At 46.7% G+C, this 24885-nt stretch overlaps 1 protein-coding gene across 2 annotated transcripts in view; it reads right to left on the bottom strand.

Moving 5' to 3' along the window:
- The window catches only part of ttc39c (tetratricopeptide repeat domain 39C), a 163216-nt gene that overhangs the window by 106851 nt on the left and 31480 nt on the right, over positions 1 to 24885 (bottom strand). The window contains exons 2-3 of one of the 2 annotated variants that reach the window (XM_072468520.1): positions 19087 to 19135; positions 6048 to 6176 (exon numbers count right to left, since the gene is read on the bottom strand). In XM_072468520.1, coding sequence (XP_072324621.1) covers positions 6048 to 6176; positions 19087 to 19135 — 178 coding nt within the window. The remainder of the gene's footprint in view (positions 1 to 6047; positions 6177 to 19086; positions 19136 to 24885) is intronic. The other variant, XM_072468521.1, reaches the window with a different exon arrangement.

The raw sequence follows: 24885 nt of genomic DNA on the forward strand, positions 1-24885 counted from the left end.
CGGGGGTGGCTTGGTTGCTGCTGGTGGTGATGCCGAGTTTCTCAAGCTTCCTGTTCTTAGTATGCATATAGGTGGCATAGTATTGTTGTCTCATCTGTTTGGCGGTGTTCCGCAGCTGGTCTGCTGCATCCTGAGCGTAAGTTGAGAATATGGCCTCTACCTTGGTTTCCAGGTTGCGTCGTCTGCTGTAGAGCTGGCGTACGAGGTGGTTGAGGAGTGTGAGAGAGGTGCGACGGCAGAGTCTCTCAGCGTAGTCTGTGTTGTAGGTCGACTTGAGTGGGTTTGTGATCTGTAGCCCTTTCGGGATCTTGACTGCTTTCTTGCATCTTTGTAGAAACTTAATGTCAGTGTCTATATGCGTGATCTTCCTGGAGATCCTCTCCACTTTGAGCCGGCAGTTTGCGGTGTCGATGGTAGCCATGATGTGGAGATGCAAGCGTTGGACTGGGGTGAGCACAGTAAGAAGTTTTACAACACCAGGTTAAAGTCCAACAGGTTTGTTTCGATGTCACTGGCTTTCGGAGCGCTGCTCCTTCCTCAGGTGAATGAAGAGGTATGCTCCAGAAACATATATATAGACAAATTCAAAGACGCCAGACAATGCTTGGAATGTGAGCATTAGCGGGTGATTAAATCTTTACAGATCCAGAGGTGGGGTAACTCCAGGTTAAAGAGGTGTGAATTGTGTCACTACAGCTCAGCCAGCTTTGAATCCACCTTATCAAGTTCCCCTGTATCCCATGTGCATTTGCCTTCTTAAACAGCCTCCCATGTGGGACCTTGTCAAAGGCTTTGCTGAAGTCAGTTTAGCAAGGCCAATCCACCTAACCTGCACATCGTTTGACTGTGGGAGGAAACCGACGCACACACGGGGAGAACGTGCAGACTCCGCACAGACAGTGACCCAAGCCGGGAATCGAACCTGGGACCCTGGAGCTGTGAAGAAATTGTGCTAACCACTATGCTACCGTGCTGCCCTACCACTGTCGTGAGACTCAATGGCCTGTAGTTCCCTGGCTTATCCCTACAGCCTTTCTTAAACAGTGTGACCACACTTCCCATTTTTATGCACTAAATGTCATCCTCATGCATCTGCCCATTTCATCCATTTGCCCATTTCATCCATTTGCCCATGTTCCCCTGACGTCTTGCTAATATCTTCCCTGTTGTTTACTACATTTCGGAGTTTAGTGTTATCAGCAAATTTTGGAATTATGCCAAAGTATACCTAATTCCATTTCATCAATACATCAGAAAAAAAAGTATTGACCCTGGGGGACATGATTGGACACTTCCCTCCAGTCTGAAAAACAGCTATTCACATTACTCCCTGCTTTGCCCCGTAGCCAATTTTATATCCATACAGCCCCTTTAATCCCATGGGCTGCAGTTTTGCAAACAAGTCTATTATGTGGTGCTTTTCTTTATTAATTCATGAGATGTGAACATTACTGACAAGGTCACCTTTACTGCCAAGCTCTAGTTGCCCTTGAGAAGGTGATAAGAGCTGCCTTCTTGAATCTCTGCAACCCATGTTGTGTAGGTACAGTATTATTAGTGAGGGAGTTCCTTTTGAAAGTCTACATACACATCAATTTCACTACCCCCACCTACCCTCTCTACTTCAACAAAGAACAATCTCATTAGTCAAATGCAATTTGCCTTTAACAAATGTGCTTAAAAAAATTATTAACCCATATTTCTCCAAGTTTCAATTAATTTTGTCCCAATAATTGTCCCTGAAAGCTGACATTAGTCTGAATAGCTTTTAATTGCCAATTTTATCCCTCTTCCCTTTTCTGAATGCAATGCCACATTTGCAAACCTCCAGCTCTTCCCATATTGGATTGGAAAATTGTGGTAAGAGCCTCTGCAACTTCCAACTTACCTTCCTCAGCAACCTAGGTTGCATTCCATCTGGACTGGGTGAATCTTCTGCAGTATTGCAAACTTTTAAAACTTTTTAAAATTCTCTCTCCTTTAGGGTTCCTATTTGAGTTCTCTGCCACCCTTTCTTTAGAAACAGTATCACTGTAAAGGAGGAGTATGTTGCCAAAGTACTCATTTAGCACCGCAGCCTTTTAGTACCGCAACCCCTTTTTTCGGTCCCAAATTTGCTCAATCCTTTCTTTGACCATCTATCGGATTCGATTGATTTGTTAACTGTCACGTGTACCGAGGTACAGTGAAAAGTATTTTTCTGCGAGCAGTTCAAACAGATCATTAAGTACATGAAAGAAAATAAAATTAAAATAAAATACACAATAGGGCAACACAAGGTACACAATGTAAATACATAGACACCGGCAGCGGGTGAAGCATACAGGGGTGTAGTATTAATCAGGTCATTCCATAAGAGGGTTGTTTAGGAGTCTGGTAACAGCAGGGAAGAAGCTGTTTTTGAATCTGTTTGTGGGTGTTCTCAGACTTTTGTATCTCCTGCCTGATGGAAGATGCTTGAAGAGTGAGTAAGGGAGGGATTTTTAATTATGTTGCCCGTTTTCCCAAGGCAGCGGGAGATGTAGACAGAGTCAATGGATGGGAGGCAGGTTTGCGTGATGGACTGGGCTGTGTTCACGACACTCTGAAGTTTCTTGCGGTCTTGGACTGAGCAGCTGCCATACCAGGCTGTGATGCAGCCAGATAGGATGCTTTCTATGGCGCATCTACGAAGTTGGTAAGAGTCAGTGTGGACATGCCAAATTTCCTTAGTTTTCCCAAGGACGTATAGGAGCTGTTGTGCTTTCTTGGTGGTAACGTCGACTGTCCTGGACCAGGACAGATTTTGGGTGACGTGCACACCTAGGAATTTGAAGCTGTTAACCATCTCCACCTCGGCCCCGTTGATGTTGACAGGTGTGTGTACAGAGTTTTGCTTCCTGAAGTATCCTGTTGAAACTGAGGCCCAATCGTAAACGCCAGCTACTTTCACAATTATAATACATTTCAATGGTGCAACAATAGCAGATGGCTGGCTACTTTCTATATGCATGAATAGAGAGGAATGTTGACAATGTGTCACTTGTTCTTTCGCACAATACAGACTCCACTCTTAACGCACCAGGAAGTCCTCAGGCGGTGAAGTTCACAGCTGGAGTTAGTGACTGAAGCAGACAATACCTTTAAAAAAATCAGAACAGGTTCAACACGTTCTGGGGATAAAAAGGGTTTTGGGAACAGAGCGAATTAGGATACTGCTCGTGTGGAGGATAAAAATCAGCACAGGCTGATTGGGACAAACAACCTGTTCTACACAAGATTGGAATGCAGGCATGTTTGGTCTGGTAACAAGAATCAGAATTGTGAAGTCTGCTTTGTATGAAAGGGCAGGTGACACACTGTCAGCATTTGTACTTCCTCAGTAACGTATACACTTGATGTCACTACTCAAATATAGGAAACGGCCATCTGGTACCATTGTGTCCTTGAATTAGTTTTAGTTGTGTAAATACCTTTACATTTGAGATTAGGATGGGATTCATATAACCCAAACTGTAATCCCTATTTTACATATATTAGTTATCTTGATAAATTGTTGTTTTGTCATACTTTACCAATGCACTCCATTATACAATTGGAGGCAGTTATCAGGGATACCTTACACCCAAGGCATGGCTTTGTTCAGAGGAAGCATTTGCTCATTTCTGAAATAAAATACTGCAGATTCTGGAAACCTGAAACAGAAAACCCTCAGCAGGGTCAAAAAGCATCTGTAGGGGGAGAGAGTTGACATTTTGGTTGATGACCTTTCATCAGGAATGTTAGAAATATAATAAACTATAAATGGAAGGGATAATTTTTTAAAACTTTTTTTTTTTTAAATGGAATGTCTGTGAAAGGGTGGAAGGTAGGAGAGGTTATAAACGACAAAAGAGTCATTAATGCAAGGCGAAAGGGAATGTTAATGGGACAATGGGGGGCAAGGCTTAGACTGGTGGAATGTCACAGGATAAATGCTAAGGCCTCAGCTATTTACAAATCTATATTAAAGACTTGGATGAAGAGACAAAGAATAATTTATCTAAGTTTGCTGACAATACAAAGTTAGGTGGGAATGCCAGCTTTGGGGACACAGAGGCAGATGGCAAAGTAGTACGGAACTACAAGTAGGCGGTCTTGTTAATGGAGAGGATGTGGGGTTGGAACTTCAGTTCAGGATCAAACAGGTCTTCCCGATAATTAACTAGAGGAAATTCTGCTTGTCCAGGACCGGCAGAGGGCTGATCAAGAAAGGTTATCAGCATACATGAAGAAACTGAAATTGTGTTTTTGGATGGTGTCGCCAAGAAGAACAACAATGAGTCAGAATACAGGAGCAAGATAGAGAACCTAGTGGAATGGAGGGGCGACAACAACCTCTCCCTCAATGTCAGCAAAACTAAAGAGCTGGTCATTGACTTCAGGAAGCAAAGCACTGTACACACCCCTGTCAGCATCAACGGGGCCGAGGTGGAGATGGCTGACATCTTCAAATTCCTAGGCGTACACATCAACAACAATCTGTCCTGATCCACCCACATCAACGCTATGACCAAGAAAGCACAACAGCACCTATACTTCCTCAGGAAACGAAGGAAATTCCACATGTCCACATTGACCCTTACCAATTTTTACAGATGCTCCATAGAAAACATCCTATCTGGCTGCATCACAGCCTGGTATGGCAACTGCTCAGTCCAAGACCACAAGAAACTACAGAGAGGCTCATGGAGAGGAGGAAGGCCGATGTCTTGGCCTTCGCCTCTCTGATTGCACGGCAGTGAATTTTGCTGGAGTGGCGGTCGGCATTGCCACCGGGGGGTAGCGGCTTGGTTGGGTGACCTGTACGACTTCCTGCGATTAGAGAAGATAAAGTATGAGTTAAGGGGCTCTTCAGGGGGGTTTGAGGAAAGGTGTGGGATGTTTGTGACCGTGTTTGAGGGGCTGTTCATCGCGGGGGAGGGGGAGGTGAAAAAGAAGAAAAATCTGTACAGACTGTATAGTTGATTGTAGGGAAGCATGTTTCCCGGGGTGTTTGTTCGCTGTAATCTGTTTTGATACATGTTTGTAATAAAATACATTTTTTTAAAAAGAAACTACAGAGAGTCGTGAACACCGCCCAGTCCATCACACGAACCCGCCTCCCATCCATTGACTCCATCTACACCTCCCGCTGCCTGGCGAAAGCGGGCAGCATAATCAAAGACCCCTCCCACCCGGCTTACTCACTCTTCCAACTTTTTCCATCGGGCAGGAGTTACAGAAGATCTGAGAACACGCATGAACGGACTCAAAAACAGCTTCTTCCCCCCCTGTCACTAGACTCCTGAATGACCCTCTTTTCAACTGATCTGATCTCTTCACACATCTTTTCTACTCAGTAGTACTACACTCCTGTATACTTCACCCGATGCCTGTGTCTATGTATTTACATTGTGCATTTATATATGCCCTATGTTTTTTTGGTGTGTGTATTTATGCATACGCTACGTTTTCTTTGATGTGCGGAATGATCTGTCTGGACTGTACGCAGAACAATATGTTTCACTGTACCTTGGTACACATGACAATAAAACAAGTACAAATCAAAATCCAAGAAGTGACTCAATGCAAACAGGAGGGGACAAATAACAGATCCTTGGAGACACCAGAGGCAAGGGGCAAACTGAAAAGCCACTGCAGGAGATTCTCCCGTTATGACTGGGCAAGAGTGGAACAAAGCTCGGGTATCAACGGGAATAGGGTCGAGAAAACAGTGTCTCTTGAACAAGATGAGCTCAAAGAGAGCATGAACAATGAACACAAGGAATGCTATGGAATGTGTTGAAGAGTGAACTCAGGAAATTAGAACCCCTACATTTAGCCTGGATAAAGAGCTAAGGCACACAGTATGCTCTCCAGTACTTTCAGAAGCTCATTATGAATACAGTTAAATGTTTTCTTTCCAACTGTATAATTTATAATTTGTGTAAGGATATGCTTGCATATTGTAAGATTGAAGAAAATGTTCACCCCATTATTTGTTGTTAGATATGGAATAGAACTACCAAAGCAGACAGTGTACTCACATTCTTTTTAATTTTATTTCTGATTGTTTCAATGACTCCTGCTTCACTACTTTCACACAGCTTCTCCGTGCTTTTCAAATCGTCACACGCCAACTGCATCTTTTCATCTTCAAAGGTCATCATGGCATTCTGGAAAATGAAGTCTGAATTAACAATATCCATTTTGATACGGTTAATGATAAGTACAGCTGAAATAATCATGTCTATCCTTCAAATAAGCTCACATTGGTAACAAGCATGTTCAATAAATATATTTTTAATTAGCATTAAATTACGCAGTATCTGGAACTATCACTTAACTACAGTAATTCGATGTTGTAAAACTATAAGCTAATGACTTGTCCATTTCTTACGGAAATCACAAAAAATATCCAGACACAATTCACCCTCATTCTGTAGAACAATGCTTTCAGAGAAAATGGGCTGGACTCTCTCTTTCGGAGTCTAGTGTTGACGCCAATGGAGAATGCGTGGAGTTTCACATCAGAAAAATCGGCGCCACACCTGCACCGATTCCGCTACCGGTGTCCGTGATGGACACGCGCAGGGCTGGCAAGCTGCAGCTGCGCTTAAACTATACCCCCCACACCCACACCCACACCCACACCCCCACTAGGTTTATAGCGGGCTGTCAGCAACATGCGCAGCTGCATGGCTGCCTTGCCAGCTGCGGTAATGGTGTTGCTTACCCGTTCACCCCAACCCACAGGCCATCTCTTGGCCACACCCCAGTACTCACCCCGGCCCTGGCAGAAGCTCCGCCAGTCAGCGGCATGGCACGGCAGTCAGCGAAGTATGGCAGTGCTGGACATTGTCCAAACGCCCTCTCTCTCTCAGCAGCCACCACGCCAGGTTCACGATTTGAGAGAGCGCAAGTGGACAGCGCCGTCGGGAACTCGGCCCATCGGAGGCGGAGCATCGCAGGTGGGCCCACTAATGAGATGCGAACGGTGTTTCAACTACGCGCGGTGTGTCGCATTGATGCTGTTTGAGGAGGCGGAGCATTGCGATTTGGCATCAAACCGGCACCTGCCGTGATTTTGGTGCCAGGACCTAATCTCTGCCCAATCGCACGCCCAGATTCCGGCGTCGGCCAACGGAGAATCACGGCCAATGCCTTTACTTTCTTTATACCTGAATAGGATGGGTATAGGGGAATACGGCACGAGGAAGTGCGAAGGATTTTGGCCATGGGTGGTATCATGATCGGAACAGGCTTGGAGGGCTGAAGGGCCTGTTTCTGTGCTGTATTGTTCTTTCTGTATATTGAAATCGCAAACCAAAGAGATAATTCCTGCAAACCCACAAAGGCATGGCAGAATTACCCTCACCTTCAGTTGTCAGAACCTGTGAGGAGAGAGAGATTGCCCTTGCCCAAGTGTCAAGGAGCCCGAGCAAAACCGGAATCAATGGAAATCAGGAGGAAAAACCTTGACGGTCGGTCATTCCTAGCACAAAGGAAGTTGTTGAGGTTGTTGGAGGCGAGTCACCTCCGCTCCTGGACATCACTGGAGGAATTCCTCAGGATACTGTCCTCGGTCCAGCTGCTTCATATTTGACCTTCCTTCCATCATAAGGTCAGAAGTGGGGATGTTCACTAATGATTGCACAATGCTCATCACCACTTGTGGACGACTCAGATGAAAGCAGTCCATGTCCAAATCCAACAAGTCCTGGATAATATCCAGGCTTGGGCTGACAAGCGGAAAGTTACATTCAAACCACACAAAAGCCAGGCAATGACCATCTCCAACAAGAAAGTCGAACCATCTCCCTATGACATTCAGTGGTATTACTATCAAGACCCTGGGAGTTACTGTTGACCAAAAACTCAAATTCATATTCATAGCCATATGAATACTGTGACTACAATAGCAGGTTAGCGATTAGGAATCCTGCAGTGAATAACTCACCTCCTGACTCCCAAAGCTTGTCCACAATCTACAAGGCACAAGTCAGGAGTGTCATGAAAAATGCTTCCCTTTCCTGGATAAGTGCAGCTTGAACAAGACTCAAGAAGCTTGACACCCTCTAGGACACAGCAGCCCACTGATTGGCACTCCATCCACAAACATAGACCTCCTCCACCACCAATGGACAATTGGCAGCAGTGTGTACCATCTGCACTGCAGCAAATCACCAAGGCTCCTTAGACAGAAACTTCCAAACCAACAACAAGCACAACCCAGAAAGGCAAGGTCAGCAGATGCATAGGAACACCACCACCTGGAAACTCCCACCCAAACCATTCACCATTCTTTCAATGTCTCTGGTAAAACCCTCCAAACTCACTTCCTAACAGCGCTGGTGTAGCTCGACCACATGGACTGCAGTAGTTCAAGAAGGCAACACACCAACATCTTCTCATGGGAAATTAGGGATGGGCAATAAATGTTGACGTAGCCAATGAAGCCCACATTCCGTGAATGAAAAGGCAGGTATATTCATATAATAGGATGGTTTAATTTTGGTGTATAAAAGGAGGAAAGTCCCACGGCAACATCGGTATTCAAATCTTCTGACTCGGTAAGGAATAGACGGACTGATAATTAAAGGGATGGCCTTGTATAGTAATCTTTTTAGAAGACTTTTACAATTAGGCAATCCTCCCTATTTCAGAGTCGAGCCTGGAGAGTGAACTTTCCCCTGTTATTCTCATATTTATTCCACAATCTCTTTATGGAAAGCAGCCACTTCCAAGTCGAATCTAAAAATTTTGAATTTTATTTGGAAGAACAACCAAATGATAGGGTATCAGAGAGAATGGGTCTTGAAGGTGAGAGTCAATTATTGGCCCCCCCTAATGCCAAAGTCAAATGCAGCAATCCAGCTGACCCAAGCCTAATATGCAACTTTCCAATCTGCATGTTTTACAGAATCACAGAATAGTTACAGCACAGAAGGAGGCTATTCAGCCAGTTGTGGTTTTGCTGACTTTGCGAAGGAGCAGTCACCTCATGCCACTTGCCCTGCTCTCTCCCGTAGCCATTTTCGGATAGGAATCCAAATTCCTCTTCAATGTTTTGACTGAACCTGCCTTCACCACACGCTCAAGCAGTGCATTTGTACCAACGAGAGCAGTAATAGAATGCCTGTGTCTATGTATTTACATTAAGTATTTTATGTTTGCCCTATTATGTATTTTCTTTTCACGTATGGAATGATCTGTCTGAGCTACAAGCAGAACAATACTTTTCACTGTACCCCAGTACACGTGACAATAAACAAATCCTATCCAATCCAATAAATGAGTGGCTGGAGAGATAGTGTAGGAGGTAAGGATTTGGATTCCTGAGGCATTGGGATCTGGATAAGCTGGACAGAGTTGCATCATAGCAGGACCAGGACCACTATCCTCACAGGGGGATTTGTTAGTGCTGATAGAATTCCTACAGTGCAGAACAAAGAACAAAGAAAATTACAGCACAGGAACAGGCCCTTCGGCCCTCCCAGCCTGCGCCGATCCAGATCCTTTATCTAAACCGGTCTTCTATTTTCCAAGGATCTACTTCCCTCTGTTCCCCGTCCGTTCATATATCTGTCTAGATGCATCTTAAATGATGCTATCGTGCCCACCTCTACCACTTCCGCTGGCAAGGCGTTCCAAGCACTATAGCCACCTGAGTTGGCCACTTCCCGACTTAAAATGGAGAACCGAAAAGGCTGAAGGGAAATTCAGCCAACACAGGTAAAGACTAGCAAATACTGAAATCATGTATATTGAAACCTGCAAAACAACCAGACAGCACCAAAACCAGCAGCCATCTGCATAGTAATGCAGCAGCCATCTGCATAGTAATGAGCGATTCCAAGGCACAATGGCAACAGTTAAGGTGGATAAAGCCAAGCCAGAGTCGGCGCCAGCAGGAGCCAAGACAAGGGAACATTTAGGGACATTTAGGGACCGCCCAACGATCAGGGAACAACTCCAGTATTGGAGAAATCGATCCAAGTGATCGGAACGTAGTCCAATCACTTGGAACCAGGTACGGGGTCCGCCCCGAAGGGCGGCAAGCCCCATGGGACTATAATGTCAATCCCCCAAGTTCAAATCGTCCTTCTTTGGCAGGGTCACTCAGCAGCTTGAACCAACCCTTGACAGTGACCTGCCTCGCTGCCGCCAACCAAGTAAGTCTCAAGTCAACGTTCGCTACGAGATAGGCGCTCCTAGCTACCAGTCCATACCAGCTTTTGAATCCTGCAGACTCAGGACCTGAACGAAAGGCCATTTGTTCCCCTGACGTGGTGGGCCAGTCCGAAGCTAAGTATAGGCCTTTTAGTGATAGGAATAGCCTAGAAAGTAGAGTTTATGCATGAGTAGTGATTTACTGTGGATAATAAATGTGTTTTGATTTGAATCTTACTAATTGGTGTGTTGAGTTATTGATCATTACTTGAACTTGAACCTCGTGGCGGTATCATAAAGATACCTGGCGACTCTAGAGCAAAGGTTAAACAAACAGAGCAAATTACGATTTAAGAGCCAACCAAAAGTTAGCAACAGCACCCACCACCTTCTGCGTAAAAAACTTTCCACTCACATCTCCCTTAAACTTTCCCCCTCTCACCTTGAAATCGTGACCCCCTTATAATTGACATCCCCACTCTTGGAAAAAGCTTGTTGCTATCCACCCTGTCCATACCTCTCATAATTTTGTAGACCTCAATCAGGTCCCCCCTCAACCTCCGTCTTTCCAACAAAAACAATCTTAATCTACTCAACCTTTCTTCATAGCTAGCACCCTCCATACCAGGCAACATCCTGGTGAACCTCCTCAGCATCCTCTCTAAAGCATCCACATCCTTCTGGTAATGTGGCGACCAGAACTGAACGCAGTATTCCAAATGTGGCCAAACCAAAGTCCTGCCAACTCTTGTACTCAATACCCCGTCCGATGAAGGCAAGCATGCTGTATGCCTTCTTGACCACTCTTATCGACCTGCGTTGCCACCTTCAGGGTACAATGAACCTGAACTCCCAGATCTCTCTGTACATCAATTTTCCCCAGGACTCTTCCATTGACCGTATAGTCCACTCCATTGACCGTATAGTCCGCTCTTGAATTAGATCTTCCAAAATGCATCACCTCGCATTTGCCTGGATTGAACTCCATCTGTCATTTCTCTGCCCAACTCTCCAATCTATCTATATTTTGCTGTATTCTCTGACAGTCCTCCTCGCTATCTGCAACTCCATCAATCTTAGTATCATCTGCAAACTTGCTAATCAGACCACATATACCTCCGCCCAGATCATTCATGTATATCACAAACAACGGTGGTCCGAGCACGGATCCCTGTGGAACACTAGTCACCTTTCTCCATTTTGAGACACTCCCTTCCACCACTACTCTCGGTCTCCTGTTGCCCAGCCAGTTCTTTATCCATCCAGCTGGTACACCCTGAACCCCATACGACTTCACTTTTTCCATCAACCTGCCATGGGAAACTTTATCAAATGCCTTACTGAAGTCCATGTATTTGACATCTACAGCCCTTCCCTCATCAATTAACTTTGTCACTTCCACAAAGAATTCTATTGGATTTGTAAGACATGACTTTCCCTGCACAAAACCATGCTGTCTATTACTGATAAGTCTATTTTCTTCCAAATGTGAATAGATCCTATCCCTCAGTATCTTCTCCAACAGTTTGCCTACCACTGACGTCAAGCTCACAGGTCTACAATTCCCTGGATTATCCCTGACACCCTTCTTAAACAAAGGGACAACATTAGCAATTCTCCCGTCCTCCGGAACATCACCCGTGCTCAAGGATGCTGCAAAGATATCTGTTAAGGCCCCAGCTATTTCGTCCCTCGCTTCCCTCAGTAACCGGGGATAGATCCCATCCGGACCTGGGGACTTGCCCACCTTAATACCTTTTAGAATACCCAAAACTTCCCTCTTCCTTATGCCGACTTGACCTAGAGTATTTAAACATCCATCCCTAGCCTCAACATCTGTCATGTCCCTCTCCTTAGTGAATACCGATGCAAAGTACTCAATAAGAATCTCACTTATTTCCTCTGACTCCACGCATAAATTCCCTCTTTTGTCTTTGAGTGGGCCAATCCTTTCTCCAGTTACCCTCTTGCTCCTTATATACGAATAAAAGGCTTTGGGATTTTCCTTAACCCCATTAGCCAAAGATATTTCATGACCCCTTTTAGCCCTCTTTACTGTGCGTTTGAGATTTGTCCTACTTTCCCGATATTCCTCCAAAGCTTCATCAGTTTTAAGTCGCCTAGATCTTATGTATGCTTCCATTTTCATCTTAGCTAGTCTCACAATTCCACCCGTCATCCATGGTTCCCTAATCTTGCCATTTCTAGCCCTCATTTTCACAGGGACATGTCTGTCCTGCATTCTAATCAACCTTTCCTTAAAAGACTCCCACATTTCAAATGTGGATTTACCCTTAAACAGCTGTTCCCAAACCACATTCCCAAGCTCCTGCCGAATTTTGTTATACTTGGCCTTCCCCAATTTAAGAACAAAACAAAGAAAAGTACCCCGAGGAAGGAGCAGCGCTCCGAAAGCTAGTGACATCGAAACAAACCTGTTGGACTTTAACCTGGTGTTGTAAGACTTCGTACTGTGCTCACCCTAGTCCAACACCGGCATCTCCACATCAAAGAAAAGTACAGCACAGGAACAGGCCCTTCGGCCCTCCAAGCCCATGCCGACCATGCTGCCCGACTAAACTACGATCTTCTACACTTCCTGGGTCCGTATCCCTCTATTCTCATCCTATTCATGTACTTGCCAAGATGCTCCTTAAATGTCACTATCGTCCCTGGTTCCACCACCTCCTCCGGCAGCGAGTTCCAGGCACCCACTACCCTCTGTGTAAAAAAACTTGCCTCGTACATCTACTCTAAACCTTGCCCCTCGCACCTTAAATCTATGCCCCTGAGTAAGTGACCCCTCTACCCTGGGGAAAAGCCTCTGACTATCCACTCTGTCTATGCTCCTCATAATTTTGTAGACCTCTATCAGGTTGCCCCTCAACCTCCGTCGTTACAGTGAGAACAAACCAAGTTTATTCAACTGCTCCTCATAGCTAATGCCCTCCATACCAGGCAACATTCTGGTAAATCTCTTCTGCATCCTCTCTAAAGCCTCCACATCCTTCTGGTAGTGTGGCGACCAGAATTGAACAGTATACTCCAAGTGTGGCCTAACTAAGGTTCTATACAGCTGCAACATGACTTGCCAATTCTTATACTCAATGCCCTGGCCAATGAAGGCAAGCAAGCACTCTTCCTTTAGGCCCACTCTCGTCTTTGTCCATGAGTATTCTAAAACTTACAGAATTGTGATCGCTATTCCCAAAGTAGTCACCGACTGAAACTTCAACCACCTGGCCGGGATCATTCCCCAATACCAGGTCCAGTATGGCACCTTCCCGAGTTGGACTATTTACATACTGCTCTAAAAAACTCTCCTGGACGCTCCTTACAAATTCTGTTCCATCTACGCCTCCAATACTACATGAGTCCCATTCAATGTTGGGGAAGTTAAAATCTCCCATCACGACCACCCTATTGCTCCTGCATTTTTCTATAATCTGTCTACTTATTTGTACCTCTACTTCACGCTCGCTTTTTAAAAAATAAATTTAGATTACCCAATTATTTTTTCTAATTAAGGGGCAATTTAGTGTGGCTAATCCACCTACTCTGCATATTTTTGGGTTGTGGGGGTGAAACCCACGCAGACACGTGGAGAATGTGCAAACTCCACACGGACAGTGACCCAGACCCGGGATCGAACCTGGGACCTCAGCGCCGTGAGGCAGCTGTGCTAACCACTAGGCCACTTCACGCTCGCTTTTGGGAGGCCTGTAATAAAGTCCCAACAATGTTACTGCACCCTTCCTATTTCGTAGCTCTACCCATATTGCCTCAGTGCTCGAATCCTCCATCGTGCCCTCCTTAATCACAGCTGTGATATCATCTCTGACCAGTAATGCAACTCCTCCACCCCTTTTACCTCCCCCTCTATCCCTCCTGAAGCATCTATCCCCTGGGATATTTAGTTGCCAGTCTTGCCCTTCCCTCAACCAAGTCTCAGTAATACCAATAACATCATATTCACAATGATGTGGGGATGCCGGCGTTGAATGGGATTCATATCGCATTACATTCATCCCCCATCATCTGGCCTGCAAAATCCTACCAACTGTCCTGGCTTGATACAATTCACACCTCTTTAACCTGGGGTTACCCCATCTCTGGATCTGTAAATATTTAATCACCTGCTAATGGTCGCATTCCAAGCATTGTTTGGCATCTTTGAATTTGTCTATATATGTGGTCCTGGAACATACTTCTTCATTCACCTGAGGAAGGAGCAGCGCTCCGAAAGCTAGTGACATCGAAACAAACCTGTTGGACTTTAACCTGGTGTTGTAAGACTTCGTACTATCATATTCACAGGTACTAATCCAAGCCCTAAATTCATCTGCCTTACCTGCTACACTTCTCGCAATGAAACAAATGCACCTCAGACCACCTGTCCCTTAGCGTTCATCATCTCTTCCCCGTCTACTCTTCCCCGTCTACTCTTCCCCGTCTACTCTTCCCCGTCTACTCTTCCCCGTCTACTCTTCCCCGTCTACTCTTCCCCGTCTACTCTTCCCCGTCTACTCTTCCCCGTCTACTCTTCCCCGTCTACTCTTCCCCGTCTACTCTTCCCCGTCTACTCTTCCCCGTCTACTCTTCCCCGTCTACTCTTCCCCGTCTACTCTTCCCCGTCTACTCTTCCCCTTAGTCACATTGAGTTTATTATCTAGTACCTTACTGGCTTTAGTTGCTGCCTCTTTACTGACCTCTAACTTCCTAATCTGGTTCCCATCTCCCTGCCACATTAGTTTAAAACCTCCCCAACAGTGTTAGCAAAAGCACCGCCTAGGACATTGGTTCCAGTCCTGCCCAGGTGTAGACCATCCGATTTATAATGGTCCCACCGCCCCCAGGACCAGTTCCAATGTCCCAAAAATCTGAACCCCTCCCTCCTGCACCATCTCTCAAGCCACGTATTCATTCTGACTATTCTTGAATTTCTACTCTGACTGTCTCGTGGCACTGGTAACAATCCTGAGATTACTACCTTTGAGGTCCTACTTTTAACTTATCTCCTAACTCCCTAAATTCTGATTGTAGGACCTAATCCCATGTTTTACCTATATCGTCGGTGCCTATATGCACCACGACAACTGGCTGTTCACCCTCCCCCTTCGGTATGTCCTGCAGCCGATCTGAGACATCCCTGACCCGTGCACCCGGGAGGCCATTCAGCCCATTGAGTTTGCCCAACCGTCTGAAAGAGCACCCAACCTAGGCTGACTCACCTCCCTATCCCCATAACCTGATAACCCCACAAGGGGCAATTTTAGCATGGCCAATTTACATAACTCGCACATCTTTGGACTGTGGGAGGAAAATTTGTTCCTAAGGGCAGCACGGTAGCATTGTGGTTAGCACAATTGCTTCACAGCTCCAGGGTCCCAGGTTCGATTCCCGGCTTGGGTCACTGGCTGTGCGGAGTCTGCACGTTCTCCCAGTGTGTGCGTGGGTTTCCTCCAGGTGCTCCGCTTTCCTCCCACAGTCCAAAGATGTGCAGGTTAGGTGGATTGGCCATGCAAAATTGTCCTTAGTGTCCAAAATTGCCCTTAGTGCTGGGTGGGGTTACTGGGTAATGGGGATAGAGTGGATGTGTGGGTTTGGGTAGGGTGCTCTTTCCAAGGAATATGTAGGTTTCAATTGTACAGGTGAGGTGTCGAAGGCTGTCGTCTGGGAGGATCTAAAGGCGGTGGTGAGGGGTGAGGTAATTTTGTTTAAGGCCAGGGTGGACAAAGAGGAGAGGTTGGAGCGGCAGAGGGTAATAGATGAGATGTTGGAGGTAGATAGGAGGTATGCAGAGGATGGAGACCCGGCAAAGCTGGAAAAGAGGAAGGAACTACAGGCGAGCTTCGACCGACTGTCCACCAGGAAGGCGGTGCGCCAACTGAGACGAGCAAGGGGTGCAGTTTAGGAACATGGAGATAAGGCGGGGGATATGCTAGCAGGTCAGCTCCGGAGGGAGGCAGCGGCAAGGGAAATTCTTCAGGTGAGGGATAGGGGAGGGAAGTTGGTAGTGGCTCCAGTGCTGATTAACAAGGTTTTTGAGGAGTTTTATCAAAGGTTGTACATGTCAGAGCCACCCAGGGGAGACCGTGAGATGCAGGAATTTCTAGATGGGTTGGAGTACCCGAGGCTAGGGGAGGCGGACAGGGCTACATTAGAAGGAGCAATAGTGGAGCAGGAGATAAAGGATGCGATTGGGAGGATGCAGTCGGGGAAGGTGGCAGGGCCAGAAGGGTTTCCGGTGGAATATTATAAAAAATTCAAGGATAGGTTGGCACCCCTGATGGTGGGGATGTTTGAGGAGGCGATAGGGAAGGGGGTGTTGCCGCAAACCTTATAGCAGGCATCGATTTCACTGTTGCTAAAAAAAAATAAGGATCCGACGGAGTGTGGGTCGTATCGGCCCATATCACTTCTGAATGTGGACGCAAAAGTGTTGGCGAAGGTACTGGCGGGTAGGCTGGAGGAGTGCCTTCCGAAGGTGATAGGGGTGGATCAGACGGGGTTTGTGAAAGGGAGGCAGCTGTTTTCGAACATTAGGAGGGTTTTGAACGTCTTTATGGCACCGGCGGAAGGGAAGGAAACAGAGGTAGTTGTGGCATTGGACGCCGAGAAGGCATTTGATCGGGTAGAATGGGGGTACCTGATGGCAGTGCTGGGGCGATTTGGGATTGGAGCAAGGTTTGTGAACTGGGTAAAGCTATTATACAAGGAGCCGAAGGCGAGTGTCCGCACAAATACTATCAGTTTGAGATACTTTTCTCTCCACCGTGGGACGAGACAGGGATGTCCCCCCTGCTGTTTGTACTTGCGATTGAGCCATTGGCCATCGCATTGAGAAGTTCGAAAGCATGGAAAGGATTAGTGCGGGGGGGGGGATAGAGCATAGGGTGTCCTTATATGCCGACGACTTGCTGCTGTATGTGTCGGAACCGAGTGCGTCAATAGGAGGAATATTGGAGCTACTGGGGGTATTTGGGTCTTTCTCGGGGTACAAGCTGAACCTGGACAAGAGTGAGTACTTTGTGGTGTCTCGGCCGGGGGTGGGGGGGCTGCCATTCCGTAGGGCAGGGACTCATTTTAGGTGTCTGGGGGTGCAGGTTGCCCGGGAGTGGGGGAGGCTTCGCAGGTACAACATCACTAGTTTGGTGGGGAGAGTGAAAGCCGATCTGGCAAGGTGGGACGGCCTTCCTCTGTCACTGGCGGGTCGGGTACAGGCGGTTAAAATGAATGTGTTGCCGCGATTCCGGTTTATTTTTCAATGCCTACCGATTTTCCTGCCAAAGTCTTTTTTCAGGGAGATTGAGGGAAGGATTACCTCATTCATATGGGGAGGGAAGGTGGCCAGAGTGAGAAAGGTGCTGCTCCAGAGGGGAAGGCAGGCAGGGGGCTTGGGTCTCCCGAACCTGTTGTACTACTACTGGGCGGCGAATGTGGAGAAGGTGCGGAGCTGGGTCAGAGGGGTTGACTCCCAGTGGGTCAGAATGGAGGAGAGTTTGTGCAGGGGGTCGGGGCTGAAGGCACTAACAACAGCGCCGCTCCCGGTAGCTCCGGGGAAATATTCAGGGAGTCCGGTAATAATAGCTTCATTGAAAATCTGGAGGCAGTGTCGCCAACACTTCGGGTTGCGGGTAGGGTCAAGGGAAATGCCGATTCGGGGGAACCACAGATTTGAGCCAGGGAGGTGGGATGAAAGTTTTCAGAAATGGGAAGAGGGGGTTTAAGACGCTAAAAGATTTGTTTCTTCGGGGTCGGTTTGCAGGATTGAGGGAGCTGGAAGCGAAGTATGGGCTAGAGCAGGGAGAAGTGTTTAGGTACATGCAGGTTCGGGATTTTGCCAGGAAGGAGATACAGAGCTTCCCAGAGGAACCGGCCTCCACATTGCTGGAGGAGGTGCTGACGACAAGGGGACTGGAGAAGGGGGCAGTGTCAGCGGTGTACGGAGCTATTTTGGAGGAGGATAAGGCACCACTAGAAGGGATCAAAGCAAAGTGTGAGGAAGAGCTGGGAGAGGTTATAGAGGAGGGGGTCTGGTGTGAGGTGCTCCGGAGAGTGAATGTCTCCACCTCATGTGCGAGGTTGGGGCTGATACAGCTGAGGTGGTATATAGAGCGCACCTCACTTGGGCGAGGATGAGCCGATTTTTTGAAGGAGTAGAGGATGTGTGTGAGCGTTGCGGTGGGGGGGGGGGGGGGGGGGGGGGGGGGGGGGCTAATCACGATCATATGTTTTGGTCCTGTCCAAAGCTAGGAGTGTACTGGAAGGAGGTGTTTAGGGTTATTTCCAAGGTGATGCGTGTGAAACTGGACCCGGGTCCCCGGGAGGCCATATTCGGGGTGTCGGACCAACCAGGGTTCGAAACGGGTGCGGAGGCAGATATCATAGCCTTCGCCTCGTTGATCGCCCGAAGGCAGATCCTGCTGGGATGGAGAGCAGCCTCTCCACCCTACGCCCTGGCGTGGCGGGGGAACCTGTTGGAATATTTGACCCTTGAGAAGGTTAAGTTTGAACTGAGGGGAAGCTCGGAGGGGTTCTACAAGTCATGGGCACTATTTATTATGCACTTTCAAGAACTGGATAACATCGAACACTAGTTGGGGGGGGGGGGGGGGGGGGGGAGAAGCTGTGTAGATTAAGGGTGACTATGGGTAATCCCGGATTCCTTTTTGTCATTTGTTTATGTAAACATGCGGGCTGATGTTTGGGGGTTGGTGGGCAGATGGGATCATTGTTATTGTTATGGGGATTGACATATCTTGCTGATTATTGTTGATGGGTGTAAATGCGGGAGAAAACGTGAAAAAGGAGAATAAAATTTTTTTTTTTTTTTTTTTTAAAGAAAAAATTCTTATTTGTGACTATGATTGATAAAAGACAAACATACACATTACTGGCATGGTTACTCACCAAGAAACTAACAAAACTTGCTCCGAAGCTCATCAGAGGACTTTTGTTCCTACAAAGGGTACATGAAGATTATACAATTAAAAACCACAACAGCACTTCTATATTCCACCCACACTTTATACTACACCAAATAAAACACAAAACCGATCTTGTTGTGCCTTTACCAAATTTGAATAATTGGTATTCAAGAAATGTCACTTATTAACACTACTATCAGTCACTACCATACATTTAATCAACTCATTTCCACACCCAAAGGCCACACGATATATGGACCGCCATGGAATTAACCATTTAACTCGAAGTGCCAGTTTTGTACAGCACACTTTCATCCGGATGTGGTCATTTAGCTCCCATTCGTGCGATTATTGGGGAAGGGATGGTGCAGTGGTAGCGGTCACTAGACTAGCAATCCAGAGGAAAAGACTAACACTCTGGGGACACGGATTTGAATATGGCAGCTGGTGGAATTTAAATTCAATTAATAAATCTGCTCTCAGCAATGGTGACCATGAAGCCACGGTCGATTGTCGTACAAGTCCATCCGGTTCATTAACGTTCTTTAAGGAAGGAAATCTGCTGTCCCAATTTAGTCTGGCCTACATGTGAATCTAGACTCACTGCACAATGCAGTGAACTCTGAACATCCCCTGAAATAGCCCTAGCCAAGCCTCTCCCATTACAAATACTAAAAGGACTGAAACGGACCATTCAACATCAAACTAGGCACCGGAAACACTGGCAAACCCAGCCCTGTCGACTTTAGAACATAGAAAATACAGCACAGAACAGGCCCTTCGGCCCACGATGTTGTGCCGAACCTTTGTCCTGGATTAAGAACAAATTAATCTACACCCCATCATTCTAGCGTAATCCATGTACCTATCCAATAGCCGCTTGAAGGTCCCTAATGTTTCCGATTGCAAAATCCTCTTTGCTAACATCTGGGAGCTTGTGTCAAAATTGGGAGAACTGTAGCAACAGCCTGACATACATAGACCATAGAAAATACAACACAGAACAGGCCCTTCGGCCCACGATGTTGTGACACACAGTCATACTCTCAGAAATCATACCTTACAGACAAATGCCCCAGACAGCGGCACCATGGTACACAAAGTGAGGGAGTTTCCTCTCCAGACCCCATGAAGTCTCCCTGCCTCAGGTCAAACATGGGCAAGGAATTATCCTATTGGATACCACCTACCACACCACCCCACAGTTGATGAATCAGAACTCCATGTTGAACACTGTTTGGAAGAAGCACCAAGGGTGGAAAGGGCACAGAATGTACTCTGGGTGTGGGAGTTCAATGTCCATAAACCAAGAGCGACAAGGCAACACCACTACTGAATGAGCTGGCCAAGTCCTAAAGGGCATAGCTGTCAGACTGTGTCTGTGACAGGTGGTGAGAAAGCCAACAAATGGGGAAACCTAGTTGATCTCATCCTCACCAATCTACCCCTCACAGATAGATCTGTCCATGACAGTATTGGTGGGAATGACCACTGCAGAGGCCTTGTGGAGACAAAGTCCCGTTTTCACATTGAGAACACCCTCCATCCTCCTTGTTGCGTGGCACTGCCACCATGATAGATTTCAAACAGATTTAGCAATGCAAAACTGGGCATCCATGAGGTGCTGTGGGCCATTAGCACCAGCAGCATTGTACACAACCACAATCTGTAACCTCGTGGTCCATGAATAGAGTGCGTGCTGATTGAATAATCAGGGGCCTCCTCCTTGCCTATCTGCAGCCAATTCAACTCACTCTACAGGATATTGGATTAGAAATGGCTGAAGACACTGGGTACTGCAATGGCTATAAGCCCTCACAATATTTCAGCAATAGTACTGAAGACGTGTTCCAGAGCTTGCCAGGCCCCTCGCCAGGATATCCCAGTAGTGACAACATTGGCATCTATCCAGCAATGCGGAAAATTGCACAGCTATGTCCTGCCCACAAAAGGCAGGACAAATCCAACTGGGATCTTTCGGTTCAAAAGTAGGGGTGTTCATCACTTTTCGGCCTTTTGGCGAAGCTCAAGCGTGAGATCAGGTGTAATGCCTGTTCTTGTCAGCTTGGGTCTGGTATGTCTCTCTTATGGGGACTATGAATTAGATTCAATTTGAACTTGAATTGGTTTTTGGAGCAAGAAAGGAGATATATTAAGGGTTTGCCTCTCACCACTCTGCGCTTTGGCTTTGTAACTCTGAGAAAGGAATACAAAAACATTAAAAAGTAGGGAAGTTCGCAGATGATCACACAATGTTCAGCACCATTTGCGACTCCTCAGATGCTGAAGCAGTCCGTGCCCATATACAGCAAGACCTGGACAACATTCAGACTTAGGCCGATAAGTGGCAAGTAATGTTCGGGCCACACACAAGTTTTTTTTCTTCATTCTTTCAGGGTTGTGGGCGTCGCTGGCAAAGCCAGCATTTGTTGCCTATCCCCAATTGCCCTTGAACTGAACATCTCAGAGCAGAATTGAGAGTCAATCACATTGCTGTACGTCTGTAGTCACATGTAGACCAGACCAGGTAAGAATGGCTGATTTCACTCCCCAAAGTGGCATCAGTGAACCAGATGGGTTTTCACAGCAATCGATGATAGCAGTCATCATTCCGGAGTTTTTTTAAATTGCATTTAACTTCAACAAGTTAGTGCTGTGCTGGGCAATGCTCATCTCCAACAGGAGAGAATCCAATTATCTACGTTGTTTAATAGCATTCCCATCATCAAATCCCCCACTATCAACAGCCTGCAAGTTGCCACTGACCAGAAGCTGAACCGGACTAGCCATGTAAATACCTTAGCTGGAACAACAGAGTCTTGGAATCTTGCGGCGAGTAACTCACCTCCAGTCTTCCCAAAGCCTGTCCACTATCTAAAAGGCACAAGTCAGGAGTGTAATGGAATACTCTCCACTTGCCTGGATGAGTGCAGCTCCAACAACACTCATGCGCGACACCATTCGGGACAAAGGAGCCTGCTTGAGAGCTCCCCACTTCCACAAACATTCAAACCCTCCACCACCGACGCCCGATGGCAATATGTACCATCTACAAGATGCACTGCAGGAACTCCTTCAACAGCAACTTCCAAATTCATGACCATTACAAGCTAGAAGACTAGTGGCAGCAGACATATGGGAACATCAACACCTTCAGGTTCCCCTCTAAGCCACAAACCATCCTTACTTGGAAACATACCACCATTCCTTCACTGTCACTGGGTCAAAATCCTGGAATTCCCTCCCTAACACCATTTTCCGCACTATTATCCACCACCTAGCAAATTACTCAACAATATATTCCTACAACAATGTTTGTCAAGGCAGCACTTCAATCTGATAATTTACATTAAATTTCCTTTTGTGGGTAAATAGAGCTGTATTGTACCTCGGTATTCAGAGAATTAGCTCAAGACAAAGTGAGTTGCCCAATATGTGGGAGGTAGTGAGATCAATGCTTGCAGTGTGCAGCACAGTTTTATTCAGACTATATCGGGAACCCTACCTTATCTTGTGGGCATCAAAATAAATAAGAGTCAAAGACATCCTGTGAGATAATGGCTACCCTGATCAATTATTGCTGTATACCTGGCAGACTCAGGAACGGGCCCTGAAAATAACCCAGTCTACCTCCGATTACTCAAGGATAAGGGGCTGGATTCTCCATTATTGGCACTATGTCCCCACGCCGGCGTCAAAACGGTAAGAGTTTTACTCCTGAAAATCCGGGATTAAATGGGACACAAATTCCCAGCCCTGCAGGGGGCTAGCAGGGACCCGGAATAAATCTCAACTTTTGCTGCAGATACGGGTCACCGCACTTCCGGGTCAGAGGCTGCGCATGCACAGGGCTGCGGTTCCAGCGGCCGCACAGTGCTTCATGGCGGACTCGGACCGCGGAAGTAGACCCACGAGGGAGAGGCCCCCCCCCCCTGATCGGCCGTGCGCCTGACCCTCAACCCCCGCACGAGCATTCCCCGTTTGCCTAAAAGACCTCCACTGGCCTCCGATCTGCCCGTCCCCCAACAGGGCAGCCGCGGACTGAGTCTGCAGCCGCCTCGCAAGTATTCCGACCGGCTGGAGCACATTAGTTCCACACCGTCAGGACTTTGGCCGGTCAGGGGTGGAGGATGTCGGTGCAGGCTGCTGGCAATGGACCCAGGTGGCGCTGCGTACTCCCCGGTGACGCCGCTTTTCGGGGTCCGCAGAATCGGTGACCCGGCACCAGTCCCGATTTCTTGCGGGAACATCGATTCTCCGCCCCCGCGCCGGCCACGATTGCGGCACGAGGATGCAGAGAATCCAGCCCAAGGTATCTCAAAAATTTGAGCATCTGATGAAGGTAGAAATTTCACACTGCTGTACAGTAGCAACATGAACAAGGCATCGGCTTCAACCAAAAAGACGACCTGCCTATCACACAAGTAAGCAATAGGATATATAAATTTCAGTGTCAGTGTGATGCCAGTTATGTAGTCCCTACGTCCCACCGACTGGCAGATCGTATCAAACAGCACGTCCCTTCAGTCATTCACAACAGACAAAGTACAGACTGTGTCCAACCAGTTCGTTTTTGCAAAACACAAAACGTAGTGCCCATCATTCACTTCCATGATTGGACATTTACTAAGCAATCCTGATTGCACTAAGAATTACAATCAATTTAAGGTTATCAGTGACTCATGCGTGCGTTAAAAGCTACATATGTCTGTGCAGAGTCTGCACGTTCTCCCCGTGTCTGCGTGGGTTTCCGTCAGGTGGCGAGTTTCCTCCCAAAAGACGTGCTGTTCGATAGTTTGGACATTCTGAATTCTCCCTCTGTGTACCCGAACAGGCGCCGGAATGTGGCGACTAGGGGCTTTTCACAGTAACTTCATTGCAGTGTTAATGTAAGCCTGCTTGTGATAATAAAGATTATTATTATATTCACACACAGATCACGGTCATTTGCAAACAGCGGGAACATGTCTACAAAATGTATCTTTCTCAACTAAACAAAAGCTAGGGTGGCTGTAATTCCCTGGTTAATTTGCTATGGCAATGCCTTGATCAATCGGAGTCCTCTCACCAACCACTCAGCACCCTCCTCTCATGCAGCACAAATCACTGTTCGCTTTACTATTGATATTATTGCGAACTGTTCTGATGGGTGTAAGATGAAAAGCTTTCACAATGTCTCTTTTTCAGCAATACTCAAATAAGAGTTACTTGGAATTTGCTGGCCAGATACCCTGGCATGAATCAATGAACAAGAGAAAAGAGAAAACTAGACAAGCAATTACAATAATTAAAAAAGAAACATATGCTACCCTCCTCATTACTTACTTATTTTTGAAAATGTACTTAATATCAGCCACATCCCCTTCCAAGTCTCTCACCACCCTGACTTGGAACTATATTGCAGTTCCTTCACAGTCACTGGGTCAAAATGCTGGAACTTCCCTCCCTAACAGCACCGTGAGTGTACATACACCACATACACTGCAGTGGTTGAAGTGGGCTCACCAGAACCTTCTCAAGGGCAATTAGGGATGGGCAATAAAGAAAATGCTGGGCTAGGCAATGATATTCATCCCATGAAAGAATTAAAAAATCTGCCTACAAGATTCAAAGTGCCACAACTCATATACTACATGAGGATGGTGATGGCAAACTTGGCATCGTCTTCATAGAATCATAGAATTTACAGTGAAGGAAGCCATTCGGCCCAACGAGTCTGCACCGGGCCTTGGAAAGAGCACCCCACCTAAGCCCACGCTTCCACCCTATCCCCGCAACCCAA

This window comes from Scyliorhinus torazame, chromosome 11 (genome assembly GCF_047496885.1).
Source record: "Scyliorhinus torazame isolate Kashiwa2021f chromosome 11, sScyTor2.1, whole genome shotgun sequence".
Lineage (NCBI taxonomy): Eukaryota > Metazoa > Chordata > Chondrichthyes > Carcharhiniformes > Scyliorhinidae > Scyliorhinus > Scyliorhinus torazame.